This window comes from Protopterus annectens, chromosome 17.part0 (assembly GCF_019279795.1).
Source record: "Protopterus annectens isolate FY-2018-M chromosome 17.part0, PAN1.0, whole genome shotgun sequence".
Classification (NCBI taxonomy): Eukaryota; Metazoa; Chordata; order Ceratodontiformes; family Protopteridae; genus Protopterus; species Protopterus annectens.
In genome coordinates, this window is record NC_056751.1 from 158,106,091 (window position 1) to 158,128,651 (window position 22,561).

At 42.0% G+C, this 22,561-nt stretch overlaps 1 protein-coding gene across 1 annotated transcript in view; it reads left to right on the forward strand.

Moving 5' to 3' along the window:
* The window catches only part of CDO1 (cysteine dioxygenase type 1), a 214,606-nt gene that overhangs the window by 111,802 nt on the left and 80,243 nt on the right, over positions 1-22,561 (forward strand). The window contains exon 3 of the mRNA XM_044059637.1: positions 21,776-21,930. Coding sequence (XP_043915572.1) covers positions 21,776-21,930 — 155 coding nt within the window. The remainder of the gene's footprint in view (positions 1-21,775; positions 21,931-22,561) is intronic.

Here is a 22,561-nt window from a genome sequence, read left to right on the forward strand (position 1 = left end):
AAACAAGGGAAAGGTGGTACACACAGCCTACCTAGACCTCGCTAAGGCCTCAACACCATTCCCCATTCTGGTATTATAAACAAGCTCACCAGCCTGAACATAAACCCCTATGTCACAAGATGGGTTGCCAACTGGCTAACGGACAGAACCCACATGGTGACAGTTGTGGGAGCTAGATCCGTCTCTAAACTGGTTACAAGTGGTGTTCCCCAGGGCTCGGTCCTGGGACCCCTCCTGTTCAGCATATACTTCTCAGAGGTACAGGCAAGCACAGGTGGACTATGGCTGACCATGTTCGCAGACAACTGTAAACTAGGGGCTATAATTGACTCTCCGGCTGACACAGACATCCTCCAAAAAGGTCTCACTGAGACGGATACCTGGTGTCAAAATCATGGCCTCAAGCTAAATGCCACAGAGTGCATAGTCATCCCCTTTGGAAAAAACAAAGTACCCACAAACTACCACATAGGTGGCAGTCCCCTAAATACAGAAGACGTAATAAGGGATCTGGGGACCCAAGTAGATAGTAATCTCACCTTTGATAATCACATTGCCAAAGTGGTTAGAAAATCCTTCTACGTGGCCCACCTAATCACAAAAGGGTTTGCATCCAGATCAAAAAAGGTCATTGTGCCCCTCTACTCATCACTCATCAGACCCATCTTATAGTTCAATGCCCCATTTGGGATGTACCTTACAAGACAACTGCAACAGCTGGAAAGACCACAGAAGTACCTCACCAAGAGGATCAATGGCCTCAAACAAATGCCCTATGCTGCTCAACTGAAGAAACTCCAGTTGTACTCTGTTGCATACCGCCTATTCAGAGGTGATCTCTGCCTGACATACAAGGTCATGTGCAACCAGAATTGATGGACATGCTCCACCTAAAGAAAACCTTATCCCCTCAAGCCACACGCTCTAGGGATCTAAACCTTACCGCAACAATAAATAGGACATTCTGGAGGTATAGATTCCTGTCCCAGAGACTTCCCATGATTTGGAACAAGATCCCAGTCTACATTAGGCAGAGCTCCTCGCTAACGCTCTTCAAAAGAAACCTTGATGAGTGGATGGGAAACAGAAAGTTTACCTCGGGGATCACTTCAGTGGCTCTGCTGGACAGAGGCACAGGGAACTAATCTAAGGGACAGCGAAAGCCAACACATTCTGGCTAGGCTTATAAATGCCTTCGGGCAGATAGCCTAGTACTCACCTATGAACCTAGTATGTGCAGACATTTCTTGGCTTAAAGGTTGTAATGACACTGAACTGCATGTCATTGCCCCCAAAACAATCACCATCTTTAAAAGGCTTTAAAAAGCAACACTATTCATCAGGGTAGTTTGTCAGTTTGGAAAATGAAGCATAACTTTTTGGAAGATTTTTATCAGTTAAAGATATGGACTGCTCAAGGATGTCTGTTTATTGCTGTGACACTGTTTCACCAAAAACAGTACACCTGTTATTCAGAATATGTCTTTTGCTCTTCTGGTATCCACATAAGATGCAATATTGAGTTTTTGCTCAAGTTCTGTCTTTGTTCAGGCTGTGTAGCTTTTCAGTAGTTTCTGGAGCATAAGACATTTTATTATAGAACTAACAGATGAACATGAGGGGTGCTGGAGTCTTTCCTATGCTAGGATGAGTAGATATCTTGTAACCTTTAGCCATTATGATGCAGTGTTGCTTGCAGGGAAGTCTGATCATTCTAACAATACTGATGGCTTTCTTGTGATCTAGAACATCTTACAGAGAGAATCCAAACTGAATCCCTCACCCATCATAGCCTTCTCACTGAATAACTACACGTATTAAACCTTATTGACTGAGCAGGAAGCAACCTCACACATCAGAATCTTCCTTGTTGGGCAGCTCTATACATTATGTGAAACACTGAAAAGTGTCTTGTAGGGAGACTAGCCATAAGTCATATATATGTACTAACTTCAAAACCACACTAACAGGAGAAAAGTGAAGCAACAGATAGTATGTAATGGTTACTGTTTCATCTACTCCATGTATGCATGATCTCTGATTCAGCCAGTGAAGTAAATAAGAGTATATCTTGGCAATCAGTCCTCTCAGTTACCAGCAGTGCTTAATGTATAGTATCTTTGATAAGTGAAATATGAAACAAACCAGACCAGCACTAGTGTGAGAGGAAAAAACTTGACTTTTATTAAAGTCAAACAGCAGTCAATAGACCGGTTTCAGCTTGTAGCCTTTTTTGTATAACACAGACTGCAGTACCAAACCCCATATATATATATATATATATATATATATATATATATATATATATATCTAGGAAACCACCCAGTCTAACAATCCAGGTTTTTTCTTTTTTATTTAAAATATTGTGCCAACCAGCTTTGCAGTTCCTGTTGCCACATACCCTATCAATAACAATACACTGGTGTTGGGCAGGTGAATGTTTGATAGTGTGTACTAAGATGTTCAGATATGCGTAATCTGAATGGTCTCGGAGTTTGACCTATATAAAATACTAAACACATGCATACAACTAAGTACACTACCTAATCTGTACTACAATTTGCAGATATATTAATGTGAAATATATGGGGTGTAGTTTAAGTAGTGAATTCTTTAGTTTGAAATATGTGTCTACAGAATGAACAGTGACTGCAGGGAAAGCATCCAACAAGTTTAGTACTATCCAATGTACCCTGAATAATATTTGTAGATGGCATTTTACATTTGTAATGATTAAAGTAGCCACCCAATGTTTTACCTCTCCTAAAAGAAAAACAACATCTAGTATTCAAGAGATCATTCAGCCATTCATCAGCTAATAAAATGTCCCAATGATGCTGCACCAAATGCATGAAACAAGAGTTGTTTCATCAATAGCTCATTGTTAACCTGATGGTTTTATCAAAGACAACTGAAAGATGGTTGGTTTTACATGGCCATGTCCATCGAGCCAACATCTAGATTTAAGTGTGAAATTGATGAATTTTTACAGTTGGTACTTAGTGAAGGGTTCATTTATGATAAAACTTCATATAATTTAAAGGTCAAGGATCCATTACCACAATATTTATACCTACTTCCAAAAATTCATAAGAATGCCACACAGCCACCAGGGAGACTGATTGTTTCTGGTAAGGAAAATTTTATTGATAAATTGCTGTGTGAACTGTTAAGCATATAGCCTTATGTCGTTATTATTTAAAAAGACATTGAAAGAACTGAAGAAGTAACTTTAAGTAAAACATTTTTTGTCATTAATGTTTTTATAAGAATTTCATGATATAAATTGAACGTTATAATGTAAAGTATTTTTATATAGGATGCTTCCAGGGATATTTTATATGTGAGGTGGGGAGTTTTATCAAAGACTGCTGTATATGGCAAATATATTAAAGCAAGAAATCACTTTTTCTTAGTTGTAATGTTTCCAGGCACTGTAACAAGGTAAGAAAGGCTGGAAACAATCAAGCTAAAGTAAATGTAACACTGATCTTGAGCTGCTGTGATGGGAATGCAGAAGGGTATTGTTAGAATTAATAATTTCCCCTGTTTTACAGGGATTGGTATCTAGATTAATGTCTGTGGTGTAAGATATAGACTATGGTTCTTTTAAAGTAAATATGCTTGAAAACTAAGCAAAACTTATAAAAGGCATGGTAAATGGTAGTTTTCTTGCATTTGCAAAGCCATTAGCTGTTTTTTCCATTAGTAAATGTCATCAGTGGGAGACAAGAAGTCTACAGGAGCAAGCAGTTAATCTTGAGAAGTCTAAACAATGTGGTCTGAGTGAAAATTGTAAAGATTCTTTTATGCACCTGCAAAGTTATTAGCTTTTTTCTCATTAACAAATGCTTTTACGTGGAAACAAGCTGTCTGCAGGTGCAAGCAATTTATTCACAAGAGGTCTGAGCACACTTTGCTGAGAGAAATATATGAGGTACAGTGTGTTGGCAAGCAGTTCAGTGAAAATAAATTAAGTCTGAAACTGTGGAACTTCAGTAAGTTATATAAGTTGCCTTCTCAGCGATCTTAATACTTTATGCATTTAATATAATAGTGCACAGTTTACTTTATTTATTTAAACTTAGCTAGTGTTGTTTTCCTTAGGAATAAAAGTTAATCTTTACTGGAAGCATGCAGTCTGTTTTTTACATCTGAGAAGGGAATAGAGATAAGGAAATAACAGTATTTAGTGTAAGTGAAAACACAGGCTGTAACATGTGCTTTTGTATGGGTGACCATAATTTTAGAATAGGTAATGCCTGTGGGTACATCCATTGATTGGGGCAATTACTTCTATCTGGAGGGGATACCTTCATTTTTTGAAAATGTGCATAGTTTTACATAGTTCTGTGTATTTCTTGTAAGTTGAAAGAGGATGAGGTTATGAAAATTCATTTATTTATGTATTTATTGCATGTTTTCATTGAAGCAAAATGTCTTGAAAATGTGACAGGTTCAAATGGATATAGGAAGAAAGAGCTGCATAAGAGATCAGTCTGCCAAATATGATCGTGTGCATGTAAGGTAAAAGTTAGAAATAAACATTCAAAAGAGCTGTTATGTGTAAAATGAGGGAGTAATAGCTTTCAGTCCTAATGGCTACTCTGTTCATATTATCGTGAAATGCATATGAAATTGCAAACACAAAAAAGCAAAAAAACATTGAATTATATTAAGAAATGTAATTGCAAATAACCAGTGTTGCAAGAGACACATTTAGGTAGAAATGAGCAAATTTAACAAATGAAGCATTTTAGAGTGGACATTCAGCAATCAGCAACAAAGGGAAGGGAGAGTAGTAGTAATATTGATTACTAGAGAGGTTCCACTAGGGATAGAAGAGAGAAAAACAGTAATGCTAGATTTGTGCTAATAAGGGGTTATTGGCAGGAGAGGAGGATTACATTGTCATGTATTTGTATTCCACCAAAAACTTCTATTATGGAACTTAAGAGAATTTTAGGAGAATAATCAGCTTGTAACAGGAAAAATTATTCGTGGTTGGGAACTGGAACTTGATTTGCAGTATTGAGGATATATCAAACATAGAATGCGAAATTAAAAAAAAGGTAGATTTTTGAAGAAATATAAGAGAATATTTGATGTGGATAATGTGAATTCAGAAGTAGTAACTCAGACAGAATTTTCATATTATTCCCCAAGGTACAATAACTGGAATGAAATTATATTAAAGTGTAAGCATTGTATTTAACTGAAAGCTTTGACATCTAATAACTATTTCAGGTTATGTACCAGTAAAAACTAAGACAAAGATTTAGGGTAATGAAGTAAAAATGAGACACTGACACTTTCCTACTTACCTGTTAGAAATAATTTAAGGAATGGGTAGTGGAAATAATTTGAGAGTTATTAGTGTACATAGAAATTTCTTCAGATGGGACAACTAATGAGTGGGATAAAATGCAAATGGAGTTTAAAAACATGGACGAGATAAAAGAAAAAGAGATACCAAGGTATTTGGAGCAAATAATAAGAGTTAAAGGTAATAATGTGGGATGAAGCCAAATAGAAGCTTGGATTGCACGATAGAGACTGTCTTCCAACCAAGGAATATTATCAGAGTACAGGCAAAAAGAAATGGAAAAAAGAATGCTATGTGAAAGACCAAGTCTGGTAGAGTTCTTAGTTAAGTCTAGAACAGAAGCTGCTGTTAAAAAAGGGATAATTAGTAGGGCACATAAATATTCATGTTAACCGTAAGAATCAATCAGTCAATCCTACATCTGTAAAATACACCTCTGTAAAGTGTCTGCTGGAGTTCTGGGACACATATTCACCTTCTAGTCAGTCCTGTTCAGAACAAATCTATTATCTCTATTTTGTGGACTAACTTGGCTAAATTGGTCAGTTTATCTGAAGACTGAACCTCCATGTTTTCAGTACCACCACACTTCTCTACAAGCCACCAATTTGACACTTCCTTCATCACCCATGTATAAAAATGGACATCTTCTTCCAGTAAATTAGAAAAACATGATGAACTTTGTCATATAATATGGAGGACTGCAGGGGAACCCAGATTAACACTACCCGTCTTTCTGTAGATACCACATGGCAGGGAAGAGTTGCACCCTTTTTGTGGATAGGTTTGAAAAGTTCCCTAACACACATATGTTTTTAGCCAGCAATATCCAAACCATTCTCCACAGCCACTTGTCTAACAAGCTGCTCATTGGTTCTGAAGTTTAAAAATTATGTGACAAACCCTAAACATTCTCCCTCTGCTCTAACCACTTGATAATTCAAACAGAACACAGCGTTCCCTAGGTTTTGGATTCAATACTGCACACATTTCCTTGGATCTTATCCTTCTACACCTTACCTCAAACTAGTTATGCTCAAATTATCACTTCAAATGGGTTTTCAAGGTCTGCTTGTTTAGAAAGAAAACAAGGTTTGCAGCTCACCCTCTTGCCATTTCAGGTGAGTTTTTAACTTACTTTTTTCCATAATTACAGACATTAGTATGGTGCCCTTTACTACCTCTTCCTACTGAAGTATTTTCCAGACACATGGCTTCCATGTCCTTTGACAAGACATGCAGTTTCCAAATAGTCTGAATAAGTGCCTTCTACATTCTGTAACAGAAAGCTACACTTCTATGCAAAATATTGTAAACAAGTTCTTAATTCTTTGAAGTTGATTACTTGCACATAATCTCTCCTAAATTTTAGCAAACCTTTTACCCAGGGTAAAGGTAGAATTTCAGGCTGCCAGTGCTGCTTAAACACTCTCCCTCCACTCCCCAAGCCTGATTATATTTAGTCTTGGTTAAGAGCAGCAGATTCATCACTGAGTTTTTAACTGAGTACTACATCCTGTATTGAATTATTTTGTCTTATATTCAAAAATTGGTAGGCTTACCTGTCACAATATGCACTGGTGGTTACCTAGTCATCCCGTAATAATGGCACAAGACTGCAGCATTTGGCAAACAAAATGACAACATAGCAGAAAGGCACTTAAGAGCTTCATCTCACATCCCCAACTGCACACCAGCTGGCACAACAAAGACAGTGCATTATGGGATTAGGCAGTTCTTGAACACACAGTCCTATACTGTATATCCACAGTTGCATATACACATAGTAAAAGCTATACACACATTTTTACATAGCACTACCTGTCCTTGGAGACCAGATAGCTCATGGAAAAGTTCTGAAATACACTCCTAGTAGAAATCATCTTTGGTGATGCTTTGGAACATTGTTATACCCTTGAGCTGTTACAAAATCCTTTGTAATGTTTTAGTATAGATGGCACAATTAAACTTTCCAGCCCTACAAATGCACCTTGTCTGGCAAAATTTTGATTGGTGAGTACTTATAAGCACTAGACAAATGGAATGCACATATGTAGGGATTGTATTCATATAGAATCCTTACAACTATGCCACAACCATGTGAAGGATTGTGAAAGAAGGTGGGATTATAGCAGAACTCCACAATACCAGTGATGGCACTTGTTTCAAGTTATTTATTTCAAAACTGATTTTGGAGCTATATGGATTCCTATGGCAGTAAAGTTTATCTTTTTTTTATTATAAACTGAAAAAGTCAATAAAGAATATAGCAGTCTTTTAAGTAGTGTACTGACGTGGACCTCTACCATATTCTACTACATTTCATAGGTTCATAGGTAAATACCAGGCTAGCTGATTTTGCAGGCCATTTTAAGCCTACCCAGTTTCCATTTTGGTGCTTGAATTAACCTCTCCCATTTGGATAGAGATTGGCCATACTAATGCCATGGTCAATAATTATATGTTACCCCTAGTGAGAGTAGTGAATTTGCAAAGCCCACTGTATGATGTAGCATTTCTCATTTATTCTTGGTTTGCAGTGCAGCTGCTAACTGCTTTGGATTGGAACCTTCAGCTTCTTTACTGCTGCACAGTCATCAACTGACACTAAAGATTACAAAGCGATTTGTTGTTTTACTGATATAAGCTACTATGGCACTTCCTTTTTTGTTAGATATGTGTGTATTCTAAGTATGCTAACAGAAATAATTGTGTGTGTGTATACACATGCACACACACACGTGTGCGTGTGTGTGTAAGTGTGTGTGTGCGCGCGCGCATGTCCATTTATTAACATAATATGCATGAGTGATATATAATACTGGTGCCTTTTAAAGGGTAAGACAACATTTACATGAAATAGCATGGCTAGCACTGCTTTGCTTTAATAAATGACAAATATTTTGTCAGGGTGATGAGGCTGCATATTAAGGTTTCATTAATTGGGTTTTAGCAAAACATTTATCAGTAGTGGAATAGCACTGCTGACATAATCCCTTCTCCGTGGTCTCAGTTTATATTCTAGTGTAGCTATGTTTAGACTAACCTGTTGTCCAGTTTGCTCTGTAGCTTATTTGCACTTGGCCTAAAGTGGCTACATTTGAATGGTGTTTGTAATTATGCAATGCTTCTATTGTAAAGGCATTCATTTGAAACTTCCATTGTGTTTATGAAATCTATTTTACTAGAGTTTGCATGAAGTGGTAGAGGAAATGCTTTTCCTGTGTTTTCTTTAAATGCATGAGTTACAACAATGGGTGGTATTCATAAACACATGCTGCACATCTGCATAGCATTCATTTTCAAGGAGGTCACTGCAAAAAGAGTCACACAGCAGTAACACAGATATGTGGTGCTGCATACCAAGATAAGGACCACATAAGAAAACAGGGGCATCATGACAACCTGATAAACAGCACTTGACTGCTGTATGTCAGTAGCAGTGTTACGTCAGAGTCAAGGCACGGAGTAATTCATGTTCACATGCACGATGTAGTATTATATCACTGAATGTAGCACTGATCTTGCAAAAGAAGGGCAGAGAGCAGCCAACAGAGACATCAGCATGCATGTGCGTATCATAGTGATCATCATATAAATGGGGAGAAATGGGTAGACCATAAAACAGGAAGTAAGAGAACAGGAAGCAGAGGGAAACACAGAAGAGTAAGTATGACTTACAGAAAATGAGGTTGATAAGTTCATAGGTGTATACTAGGCTAATGACCACCAGGGCCTTTATAAGTCTAGCTATGCAATCCAATCCAATTATGTCAGTATGTATCCTGGGCATTTATTAAGAGGGATATGTTAATTAGGAAGTTTCTAGAGGTTATGTGGGGGGTATGTTAGTTTGGGCATTACTGTCTGCCTCTGTTTATTGGAGATATGGGGACATACCCCAGGTGAATTTCCAATTTCCCATCCACTGGTCAAGGGTATGCTTAAATAGGGTTAAGGACAGACTCTGTTTCACATGGATGCGGAACCTGTTCCATTGCATTGGAATCCTGTAACATACACATCTGTCTCACCAATATGTCTTACGTATGTGACAAGCAAAATTTAATCCTTGGATCTAGTGGTTCTGATGTCGTTCATTTTGCGGATGTGCAAAAGGTCCATTAGAGCTTGCCAGGCATAGAACACCTGTCAGTAACCTGTAGGAGACAAAGTATACAGATAGGGCTTTAAGAAAATCTGTATAGGATAATCTGTTTATACTGTTTACTATCATATAAACACAAAACAGAAGAATTTCATAGAAGCTTTTGCATACATGGAACATCTCAAAGTTAAGGTAGGATTCCTGCTTGAGAGAGTACCTCAGCTTAAGCAGCAGAAACTGTGGGTAGTCCTGTGAATGTGGGGGATTCAAACCATGAACATAGGAAAGCATGGGAAGGATATGCTCAAGGGGCATGGGGCTCCAGGGCCATGTGTTGAATAATGACTACAGTACATAAATGGGGAGTCACTTTTGGATATATGGCCTGCCAAATCCCACTTGTGGACCATTCACGTTATGAGCAACAATACTCATCAAGCTGAACGTATGTGATCTCCCTTCAGGGTACCTCCATCCCTTTCCTACCAAGGACTGCATCAAGTCCTAGCATTGCAAGCCACATATTGGACCTTGCCAGTGGTCAAATTATGGCAGCTCAATCACTGGAGATCCTTAAACTCTCTCCACCACCCAGAGTTGCGGCTGTCATTTTCACCTCCTGTAATGCAACTCCATATTATATTGCTGCAGTCATCCATCACTGTCTCTCCCTCACACCTATGCAAGTGATAGTGACTGTGTCCTGCCGACTCCCTAATCTGCATGAGTATGGTGTTGTCTGATGCATACTGTGGCCATTCCTTGCACTGCTGTGCATAACCTGGGTGTAACACCACATGCATAATTTTATTTTATGCTGTTTTTGTCATGGTCCATACTTTTGGACCAGATGCTATCTTTTTGCTGGTGCTGCAATATATAGCACCTGGTCCAGCCTTGCCTGTTGTACTGCTATATTTTCCTTCCCTGACTATCTACCCTGTTCTTCTGCTGCTGCAACAACTGGTATGAAAGGTCCTGCCATGATGTTCACTTGCTCCTGCATTTTTTGCTCATTGCCATTTTGTGTACAGTGGCACATGTAACTCAGATCCTGCTGTATATGTCTGCATTGTGCTGTAGTACCTCTCCTGATCTTTCCAGACATCAGAAGCAATCCTTCAGTAGTACAGATAAAATTTCCACTATGTTTTGCATTTCCACATGGGCTGTGTTATATATTTACTGTTCATAGCTACTTTCTAGACTGTTGATCTGTGAGGATCTTTAGAAGCTTAGCCATGCATTCAGTGACGTGTTTAGCCCTTTTGTTTAAGAAGAGAACTGTTACTTCTAAGCTTCCTAATATAGCTGAAGAAGGCCTTATGGTTGCCTTTTGCATTAATTGCAAGCCTAAATTCATAATTAGCCTTGCATTTCCTATTTGTAAATTTGATAGGCATACTTAAGTAGTTTTAAATCCTTTTTGTAAGGATGAAGAGGACATTTTAGTGACAGCCAGAAGATTTTTCTTTTTATTATAGAGTCTGTTAATGTTGTAGTCCCACCATGTGGATTTAGCTTTAAACTTGCCATAATGCTTATACTGTGTTGGTATGGATTCCTTAACGTATTTAACCTCTAACCAGTAGGGAGTAAAATTCAGAAGAGTAGGCAGCAGCTCTTTCGCAGAGTTTGTGGGGGAGGGTATCCATTTGAAATATCAGGACCTGTTAGAGCAAGTCCCAAAATTCCGAGCATGGCTGACAAAATAGACTTACATATCCTAAGTCCAAGCTGGCCATTTCTCTGAATATTCCCTTTTCTCCAAGGTATAGCAGCCTCAGAGTTGGTATATATAAGTTTGGAAAGTTTAAAGGAGAATGGCAGTGTTCGAGGTTTGCTCTTCTCCTGCGGTTTTGGTCTTTTTTTGGGGAGGTGAGTGTCAGAATACAGCATTTTGACTGCCAACATTTTAATATGAAGCCTTGCTGGAGAGCTGTACAATTTGCATGGATCAATCAAGTTATCAGTCAGATCATTAAAGAGTAAATGATTGTTTTTGGAGTAATCCCTGAATACATAGGAGTTATTTGGAGGCCAGAAAGCAGGTCTTAGAGAAGACAGCAGTGAGATGATCCCCTCAGTTTGACTAAGGAAAGGGTGAAAGGTGGGTTGTAATTGGGAGAAATGCTTGGGAGGTCAAGATCAAGAAGACATGACATCTATGTTTAGTAGGGGACAAGCTCATCAAGAATATTGGCATTTGCGAAATCCAGATAGTATTCCTCTCTAGTCAGAAATGGTGCAGAATGTGTTGGTTTGTGAGCCTGGTACTGTGTCTGGCACTGTCTGTCCATCCTGTGATGGTGTGGAGGAATGTGATGCAAAGCATTGTGGATGCTAACTTCATTGGCGACTCCCAGTGCTGCTGCTGCTGCTAATCCTATCATCACTCTCACTGTACGCCATGAATTACTGTGCTCAAAATTGTTATATGCCACTGCACAGTACAGCCATTTTATATGTCTGAAACACTCCGCCATTTAGCTTCCTTTATTTGCATAATCTGTGTGGCTTATTTATTTGGGGTTCCTCATTGAATTGCAAGTATCCTGCGCATTGCCACTTTCTATGCCAATTTGCCGAGTATTGTGCTCTGTATATGAATGCTAGCCAGTAAGGCAGGATTTTTCTTGTTTTTCTTACAATGAAGCAGAACATTTTAGAATGTTTTATCAGTACAAAATCTCAAGTGTAACAGTGTGCTGTCCTTTTTTCTGTGGCTGAAGACCTGGTTATTTTCTGTAATAAATGATGCTCAACGTAGAGTTTTTTTTCATTTTTTTACAGCAAGTCTGTTTTTATGTAACATAATTGTCAGATGCAATTTCACAATCACACTGGGCATGCACTCAAAATGTCACTAAATTATTAACAGCAGCCAAACAATTATGCTTACTTGTTTCAGAACCTAACTAATAAACTAGTGTTAGAGGGTTTACATAGAAAATTGTAGTGATAATGTAGACTATAGGAAGTTTAGCCACTTTCACCAAAAGCAGTAACAAATGTGTATGAGCAGGCCATAGTAATCCCACCTTGTATTTTATGTGTAATTTATGCCATTTCTGTTGCCCACATTTACTGACTGAACCCCTCACAAATCAGTCCAGCTTGCTGAACAGTCCTGATATTTGAGTCCAAATTCATCTACTTACAGATGCATTTTTGCCATTCTCTTGTTATTTTTGAGACTGAGCTGCAATCTGGGCCATGGATTCCACTGCACAAGAGAATACCTATCAGGTGTAGGCCACTTACAAAAAATGGGTCATCAGATATGCTCACAAGCACTGCACCCTGAGCTAACTTCTGATTGTACTGAATTTATTTCTGATGCTGCCTGTTTCAAGAGGCAGAATCAGGATTCAAGTACAAATCAAACACCATTTATTTCAATGAATCTTTTATGTCTTTTCAGCATCCTGTTTGTGATTTCGGGTACTCTATATATCCACTTCCAGCACTGCCACCATCTGAGCATTTTGAATCATATCTGTTTGAAAGAGAGTCAAAGATAAATGCCTTTTTAAGAAGATGTCTCTCCCTTATCTCTCTCAGAGAACCTCTTGCGACTTACCAGTCACACCACTATGCCTACAAAAGCATTAACAGAGTCCCAATGCTGGCATGTGTGGGGAGATAAGCAATTCACATGTGACCCACATGACTCATTTTCTTAAAAAAATCTAGTTGACTTCCTTAAAAGGTACTCTCCCCGGTTATCATAGCTGCAATGTCTGCTAATCTGTTGTTGCCGTCTGTTTTTTACTACCTTCTAACTGTTGGACATCTTTCTCAAAACTTTCCATCTTATCCAGCACAGGTTTGGATGACTTCTTTTTTACTCAGTTCCTTTTGAGCATTAGTCTCTGTTAAAATAAAAGGCAGGAAAATAAACTGTATACATTGAACAAACTTGGCTTGGACCACTATGAGTAGATCGAGAGGACAGTGGCACCTGCAAACAAAATACCACAACTCAAACTTAAGTGTGCAGACTCCAAAAACAAGGTGGTAATGATTCTGGCCTACTGGACTGTTGTCAGACCATATTAAGGACTGAGTGCAGCTCTGGTGGTGATATCAGCAGAATGGTATCAGGCCACTTGTAGGAGTCCACCAAACCAGTGTGTGGATGGACAGGACAGGGTAATGAGTTAAGTATTAGAGCAGCTGGAGCTCTACTCAGTAGAAATCAGAACAGACAGAGGAGAAAAGATATGGATGTACAAGGTAATATGGAGATGTGAAGACATCACCCTGAACAGAAAGTACAGAGGGTGAGGAAGGGACATAAGAAGCAAATAACAAAGACCAGCTGAAAGATCATTTTCTTTTGGCATCAGACAGAATTTCTCTTTCCTTCTTTCTTTCTTTCTTGGGTTTAAGCTGCTGCCTTGCACTGGTAATTTCTTTGGTTAATATTTTTGGATATACAGATACGAGTAATTCCACTTTGTAAAATAATAATGGATGTTCTCTGCATACTCTGTGTGAGCTGTCCAAATGTTGGTGCATGAAAGAAGCCACAGAGGTTGTCCTGGAAGATAGGTGGTTGGACAAGACTGCAGGATGAAATGGGCTTGGAACTTTAGTACTACTTAATGAAACAAGTGCTTTAATGTTGAAGGCGGAGAGGAGCAAACAAGTAAATAAAAGATGGTTAAAAGAAGGTAGACAAAGGAGGAAAAGAGTTCATGATAATTACGCTCTGGGGTAGAAAATGTGTGGTATAATGGATGAATGCCTGAAATTGTTACTGCTTATGTAAAAAAAGAAGACATATTGCAGTTGAGGTGGCAGCAACATAATTTATGAAACTTGGATCTGCAAAGTTAGTACTAGACTTGAGAAGACAGGATTTTGAAATGGTTTCCAGTGACTAATTTTTAGACTACACTAGAATTACTCTGAAAACAAAATAATAGTGTTTCAGAAGTTTGTCATACTGAATTATAAATCTGGTAAGTAATTGTACTAACAAGGTGCTTACATAGGAGATACATGACAATTGCTGATACAAAAGAAGTAAAACATAGTATGTATACCTCTCAACTGTCCAGCTTTTCATAGAGTGTTCATGTTTTACCTCATAGTTTTGGTCTTGTCCTCATACAAATGTGTTTCTTGGCAAACCACTGAGGATTGAAATCACTAAATAATAACATATGAGATTCAAACTTTATACCCTTCCGAAAATGTATAAGTAAGGTGAAGTATCTGGAGCCTCTCTACACATTGGGGTTACAAGAGGCTGCCCCCACCACAAAAGAAACCTGGTTTTGTGTGTTTTTGGCACTTAAATCTTGACCATGAATCACAGTGAAGTGATTCCTATGGACTTTGATAAATGTTGTTAACTATGATGTTTCTATTGGACTTTCACTGTGACGCCCTTCTACCACATGACTGTTTGGGTTTCCTCCTAGCTTTTTGTCTTTACCTTTGACCTTGTCACCCAGTTGGTGGCCAGAAACAATCCAAGAAAAAATAGTTCATTTACCCAGTTACTAAATGTATCTAATTAAAAAAAGAATAAAAACATAGCTTTTATTTAGTATTATATTGTCCTTTACTCAGCAGAGCTGCCAGTTCATTTTTTTAATTAATGGTGGTTTAGATTTTGCTTAAATATTGCATGCTCTACTAATTTTATGTGGTTTTCTGTCAGTCAGTGTGGAACTTGTGGTAATGAGCCCATAACTTGGAGAGATGTAGTCCTGATACACAATTTGGACTAATAAGCTTCTGCGTGGATAGTACATTTAAACAACTGAGCTTTTGTATGATTGTGTACTGCTTATTGTAAGGGTGGCAGATTTGCTGAGTAATACACAAATGCTTTTGGCTTTGCTTTGAATGTTCATATGCTAAGTTTTGTGGTTCTTTGCAAATATGTATTATTTGAGCTTTATAAGAAGGGGTGGTGGAGGACTAATTTTATTAATAATAATTCTTTTTCTGACATTCCAGAACTTTCCATTAAATGTAAATAGGTTGTGTAAGGATTTATTGTATACTGTATTGGACTTGTAATGCTGCAGTGCTGGCCACTTTAAGATATTTGTGATGTAAATATTTGATCTGAAGTAGGATATTCATTTGTCTGCAACCTGTGGGTTATGGATCCGATATCGGATCCGAACCGGCATGGTTTTCCAGCTATGGATCCAAGCTCTCAGCTCCTCCCCTCACCCATAATGCCCTGCTCTACCCTTATGACCTCAGATCTTGTTTGCCGCGCTGGTAACTAGATGTGGATACGTAGCTCTCAGCTAAGTAGACTTTTTCTTGTTGAAAAATAGAGAATTTTTTCTTTCTTTAATATTTTTTGTGTGAAAGTAGTAGGTTTCCCGTTTATATAGACTGTTTTAAGTGTATTTTAAGTTACAGTGATAATTTTTATTCCCTCCCCTCGCTGTACGTAGAGTGTGTGTGTAGGCCTGTGTGCTTTCTTTTGTTGTTTAAGTTACTTTTCAGTAACTTTGGGTTTTTATAGATTATGGCTGAACAGCCTAAGTCTATATTTTCAAAATGCTCCGAGTGTGGCCATAAGCTCTCTCCGGCTGATGGCCACACTCGGTGTGTTAAGTGTCTTGGGGTTGAACACCTCACATCTGGTTGTACCATTTGTGCAGGGTTCAACCCCAGGGCACTGAGGGAGCGGAGGTCCAAGCTGGTCTTGGCGGGTCTTTTACCGCCGGACTCGGCTCCGACCTCCGCTCCTTCGGGGACTCCTGCGGCTGCAGTTGTTCCCCCTGTGGCACCCCCTCCTGCTCCTGGGACTCAAACTCCCGCTTCTGGAGAGGAGAGGGATGCATCTAGAAAGGACCGGAGGGAGAAGCACCACAAGCGGCGGGCCGAGACCTCTGTTTCGGCCCCGCCAGCTAAGCGGGCTTCTCCCCCGGCTCCGTTGTCGGTTCGGTCTCCTCCTTCTCGGCTCCGGTCCCCTGTTTGCTTCTCACCGGGTCCCGAGGAGGAGGAGACCCGATCTCCGTCGAGGCTATCGAGGAGGCATTCCAGGCCTACCTCGGTAGCCTCGTCGAGATCTACCCATAGCCTTTCGGATGCTGATCTGGACCGGATGATGAGAAGGTTCATCCAGGCCCAGATGCAGATGGGAGTGCTCTTGCCTCCCCCCCCTCCGGGGGGGAGCTCAACACCCTTTTTTAAGCCTATTGCTCCTTCTCCGACCCGCTACCCGGGTTCGGAGCAACTGGAGCCGAGCAGCCGGGCGGGGAGGTCGGAGCCGATAGTACTTGGTACCGGATCCGACCCTGCCTCGAGTGCGTCGGACCCGATCTCGGAGCCTGGATCCGAGCCGGATCCGGGGATCAGTGCTCGCCGGCGCCGTCTGTGTCGGAGCGCACTGTCGCCGGATCCGAGTGCCGGCGCCGGCTCCGATCCACTCTTCGGATCCGAGGGGAGCCGATTGTCGGATCCTTTGGTCGAGGTCGGCTCCCCTTGGCTTTTGATGTAGTGGAGAGGGCTCTGTTGAGGGTCTCCGGACCCCGGCACTTGCCGGCTCCGTCCCGCTCCTCTGCACTGGGCCAGGCTTCCACCATCCGGCCCTGGGACAGCCCGTTTCTGTGCCCCAAGTTGCTCCCATGGAGCAAATTGCTGCTGCGAGGACTCCTCTGACAGCCCCCAGAGGAGGCTCCTCGCAAGCATACGCAAAAGGAGGCGCATTGACTCCCTGAGTCTCTCACTGAAGACACGGACTTGGAGGAAGGGGAAGGCTCCCCACGGTCACCCCCCGAGGATGTCTCCTTCGGAGACATCATGGAAATGCTCCGTATTAGGGGGGGGTGGTCTGCCCCCAAGTCTTCCTCGGACGAGTCCGTGTTCTTGGAGGCATTCGAAACGGACCCGCCTACCTCTTGGGTGTCCCCCTGCCGACCCCCTGGTGGACCTTATTACCACCAGGGCGTGGAAGGAACCGGACACCGTGGAGCCAATTCCCAAAAGACCTGATAGGATCCTTAGCCCGCCTTCCGACAGGACCCATTGGAGTAAGGGGCCTCCTGTAGATGCCATGTTGATGGCGGCGGCCACAAAGAGGGAACTGGCTCAGGAGAGTCCCTCAGTCCACCCACCGAGCAAGGAGTCTCGGATGATGGACCGCTTGGGGAAGCGGATGTTCAGTTCGGCGACCTTCTCGGTAAGGGCGCTGAACTATTTGGCACATGTTATTCGGATGCAGCGAGACCTTATTAAGGATCGCTGCATCCCCTGAGTCCATTTCGGAGGAGGACAGAGTTCTGCACTCCACCAAAATGGCCACTCTTAGGTCAGTCACAAATACTTCTATGCGGCTACTCTCCCATGCTACGGAGGGCCGCTAGAGCTGCGAGGACAGGACTGGTCACGAGGCGTCAGGCCTGGCTCCGCCACTGCGATTTTCTGAGCCCTTCAAGGCGTCGTTGCGACGCCCTTTGATGGTTCTGCTCTGTTTGGCAAGACCGTTCGAGACGTTGACCCAGAGCGAGAAGGACGGAAGACGCTGTCTGCCGTCGAATCCGCTTCTCTGCACCCCAGAGGCCCTATTCTAGGAACCAAAAGGGTCAGAAGAAGATGTGGTTCGAAGTCGCAGCAGTCCCAGCCTGCTCCGGACAACCAGTCCTTCCGTGGCAGAGGAGGACAGGGAGGACGCCGCCCTAGAGGCAGAGGGGCTCCCAGAAACTTCGGGTCCAGGGAACCTTTCTCTGAACGGCCCGCAGCAACCCTGAGGGTTGCCCGACTGCTCTACTCTGGAGGCAGTCGGGGCGTTCGGGCACCTAGCGGCATGGGAGTCCATAACATCGGACCGCTGGGTTCTCCAAATCATATCCAGGGATATCGCATTCCTTTCCTTCACCTTCCAAAGATGAAGTCCCTCCCAGACGTACCACCCAGTCAAAGGGAGGCCGCTTTGGCAGAAATTGGCCATCTGCTAGAGAAAAGAGCCATCCAGCCCGTTCCCCAGACCAGATCGGATCAGGGTTCTACTCCAGATTCTTTTAGTGCCAAAAAGACGGGGAACTAAGACCAATCCTAGACCTCTGTCCCTTGGATCTGGCAGCCCCCAAAGAAAACTTCCGCATGGTCACTCTACAATCTATCCTCCCCCTTCTGGGAGAAGGCCACTGGATGTGCTCGCTAGATCTCAAGGACGCGTACTACCACATCCTAATGGACAGGCGCTCAGGAGGTTTCTCCGCTTCGGCTGGGAGCCAGGCACTACCAGTTCGGGTCCTTCCCTTTGGTCTCACCACAGCCCCAGGGTGTTTACCAAAGTACTAGCAGTGGTAGCGGCCCACCTGAGGCTTCAGGGGTGCAGGTCTTTCCCTACCTGGACGACTGGCTCCTTACCGCCCCAACAAGGCATCTACTTCTCTCGGCGCGAGACTCCTTTCTCCATCTTGCTCCATTTCTGGGCATCACAATAAATACAAACAAGTCCAACCTGGCGCCCACTCAGCTCTTAGATTTCATAGGGGCCAGACTAGACACAAGGAGTTTACGAGCCTTCCTCACTGCGGACAGAGTTCTAAATCTGCAGCTCCAGGTGCGGGCCATTCTCCATTCATGTTCTGTTCCAGCGGAGTTGGTCCTGAGGGCTCTGGGGTCCATGGCTTCGTCGATAGCACTTCTTCCTCTTGCCAGGCTCAATATGCGCATTCTGCAGTGGACGCTCTTAGTACAGTGGTCATACCTTGCTCTCCCATGCATCATCCCATAGCGATCAGCAAGGCTTGCAAGCGGTCCCTCTTGTGGTGGCTCCACTCCCGGATCTCCACGAGTCGCCCATTTTGTGCTTCTCCCCTCTCGCCACGGTGACCACGGACGCCTCCCGCCTCGGGTGGGGGCACTGGGGCGGACAGTCCAAGGCACGTGGAGCGATTCAGAGACCTTACTGCATATCAATGTTCTAGAGATGAGAGCAGTGCTCTTAGCGTTGCTAGCACTTCAGGACTTTCTTCCCTTGGGAACAATTGCGATTCAATCGGACAATATGTCTGTTGTCTGGTACATCAACAAGCAAGGGGAACAAGGTCTTACCCTCTTTGTCGAGAGGCCATGAGAGTTTGGGAATGGGCAATCTCCACCAATCGCTTTCTCATAGCAACGCACATTCGGTCGGTCCAACATCCTAGCGGACAAGCTCAGTCGCACCATTCTGACCCCTTACGCGTGGTCTCTCAGCTGTCAAGTAGCCGGACGCATATTCGCACGGTGGGGAACCCCTGCATGCGATCTTTTGCTTCTCCCTCAAACACCAAGTGCGACAGTTTTTCGCTCTAATACCTCCTCCGGAGGTACCCCAAGAGACGCTCTGGTGCATGCTTGGCCACCCGGTCTTCTGTATGCGTATCCACCCTTGCCTCTGATGCTGCAAGTTCTTCAGAAAGCCTCTCGGGTGGGTTGCAGAATGATTCTCATTGCTCCATTCTGGCCTCGACAGATCTGGTTCCCCTTCCTAAGGTCTCACTCGGTGAATCCTCCTTGGATTCTAGATCCCATTCGGATCTGATATCCCATCCAACCTGCATTCCTCCTCCGAACCTGGACAGCCTGAAGCTGACCGCTTGGCTGCTCCAGTTCCACTCTTGATAAGGACTCCGGTATTTCTTCACGGTAAAGGCTATTTTGGTGGCGGCTCATAAACCATCCACTAGAAAGGTTTACGAAGCAAATGGAAACGCTTTCTCTGTGTGGGCGGAGCGGCAAGGCCTAAATCCCTTCACGGTTCCTCTCCCTGTAGTGCTTGATTTTCTAACCTCTCTCTTTAATGATGGTGCCAGCAGTTCCACAGTCAAAGTTCAACTGGCGGCAATTTCTCACTATCACATTGGTCAAGAGTCTAATCCTCTTATGTCAGCCAAATTGTGCAAAACATTTCTTAAAGGTACTTTCCTTCTCAGGCCCCCTATAAAGCAAGCAGTTCCTCCTTGGGACCTTTCTTTGGTCCTACAGGCCTTGACCGCTCCCCTTTCGAGCCAGCTACGGTGGATCTCAAATTCTTGTCCTACAAGACAGCCTTTTTGGTAGCCATTACATCAGCCAAGAGAGTTTCTGAACTTCAAGCTTTATCAGCTAAACCTCCTTACTTGGTTTTTCATCCGGACCGTGTCTCCCTCAGGACCAACCCGTCCTTCCTTCCTAAAATCGCTTCTGAAGCAAACATCAATCAATCCATTAACCTCCTGTTTTCTTCCCTAAGTATGAAAACAAAGGTGAATATAAGCTACACTCACTTGATGTTCACAGGCAACTTAGATTTTATCTCAACAGGACAGCTGGTCATAGGCAATCCGACCAGCTGTTTATTTCCTTTGCAAAATTCAATTTGGGCAAGCCGATTTCTAAAGTTTCTCTGTCCCGCTGGATTTCACAGTGCATTTTATTGGCTTATCAAGCGTCAGGAAGGCCCGCACCGGGGGGTGTTCATGCCCATTCAACCCGGTCAGTATCTACCTCGGCAGCCTTCAAGGCTAGGATTCCTCTAGATGATATTTGTGCAGCAGCCACGTGGGCTTCATCTCATACATTTATTTCTCACTATAAGTTGGATCTTGCATCTAGGGGTAGAGCATCCTTTGGCTCCGGTGCTTCGGAATATCCTTCCATGATGGCCGCCCAAGATTCAGGTAGCTGGGGACTCTGTCCCACAGGTTGCAGACAAATGAATATCCTACTTCAGATTTAGAAGTTATGTACTCACCATAACGTTCCATCTGAGTAGGTGTATTCATTTGTCTGCAACCATCCCGCCCTCCTATCCCCCTGGCCTTTCAGTTTCCTGCATATTCCTTGTTACCCTTTTGAGGGTATTGTTGCTTTGGCAAACTCGATCTGAGGTCATGAGGGTAGAGCAGGGCATTATGGGTGAGGGGAGGAGCTGAGAGCTTGGATCCATAGCTGGAAAACCATGCCGGTTCGGATCCGATATCGGATCCATAACCCACAGGTTGCAGACAAATGAATACACCTACTCAGATGGAACGTTATGGTGAGTACATAACTTCTAATTCATTGTTTAGTAATCTTGTATATCTGTGCCTTATGGAAAAAAATCCAATAAAAAGTATATAAAAACAAACCAATAGGCTTCTCTCTTTTTCTTGGGAGAGAAGTGTAATCAGTCATGGAATTTTCTGTCACATTCTTTATCAGAGCCTTATGTGTCATGCTGCAGTACTAAAACAGGATCCTTGTATAAAAATAATGTACTAGCTATTTAAAGTGTCCCAAGTTAAATACATGCATGTTTGTGAAACTTGTAGTATATACTTCAATAGTTCCTTGTCTGGATTGGCCTTCTCCTGAGTTGTTTTATTTTTCTGTTACAATAGCAGCATCCATGATCACACAGATTCACACTGTTTCATGAAGATACTTCAGGGCAATTTAAAAGAAACCCTGTTTGAATGGCCAGCGTGTCCAAAAGCAGAAATGGTGAAGAAATCAGAGCGAGTGCTGAAGGAGAACCGGTGTGCTTATATTAATGGTAACCTTCATTTATATATACAAGCTATCCTTGAAGAAAGTAATATGAGATTTATTATGTTCCCTTGCCCTGCAGAACAAGACGTTAACACAGCAAGAAAGACACATATTCCATGAGTCTAACATATTTTGGTTTTGTAATATAGGATTTTATCAGTTCTTTTTTCTTTGGAAGAACATAGAATATATGTGAAAAAAACAGTTAAATGCAAAATGGAGAAATGGATGTTATTCATGGGATTTTTTTTTGTCAGAAACCATACTGATTGTATATATATATATATATATATATATATATATATATATGTATAAAAGTAACCTTCAGTTTTCACAGTACAGTTATTTTGTTTTGTTGTCAACTTTTTCGCAAACATAATTGATTTTTCTGTTTTCTTACATACATGCATTTTATCGTATATATAAAAAAAGACTAGTATGTTTGTGCTGAATAACATGATGTTGCAATACAAGCATTTTCTGCTTTAGTTCTTATGTCATCTGAATTTGAATATGATGGGTACAGCTGCTTTAACAAGACGTTCATCGTGCATACAGCTGCAGTCATAACAGATGGGTTTTCCTGCTGTCAGGCGGGTCCTCGGTCGGCCGAATTCCAAAGTCTAGGTCCGGCG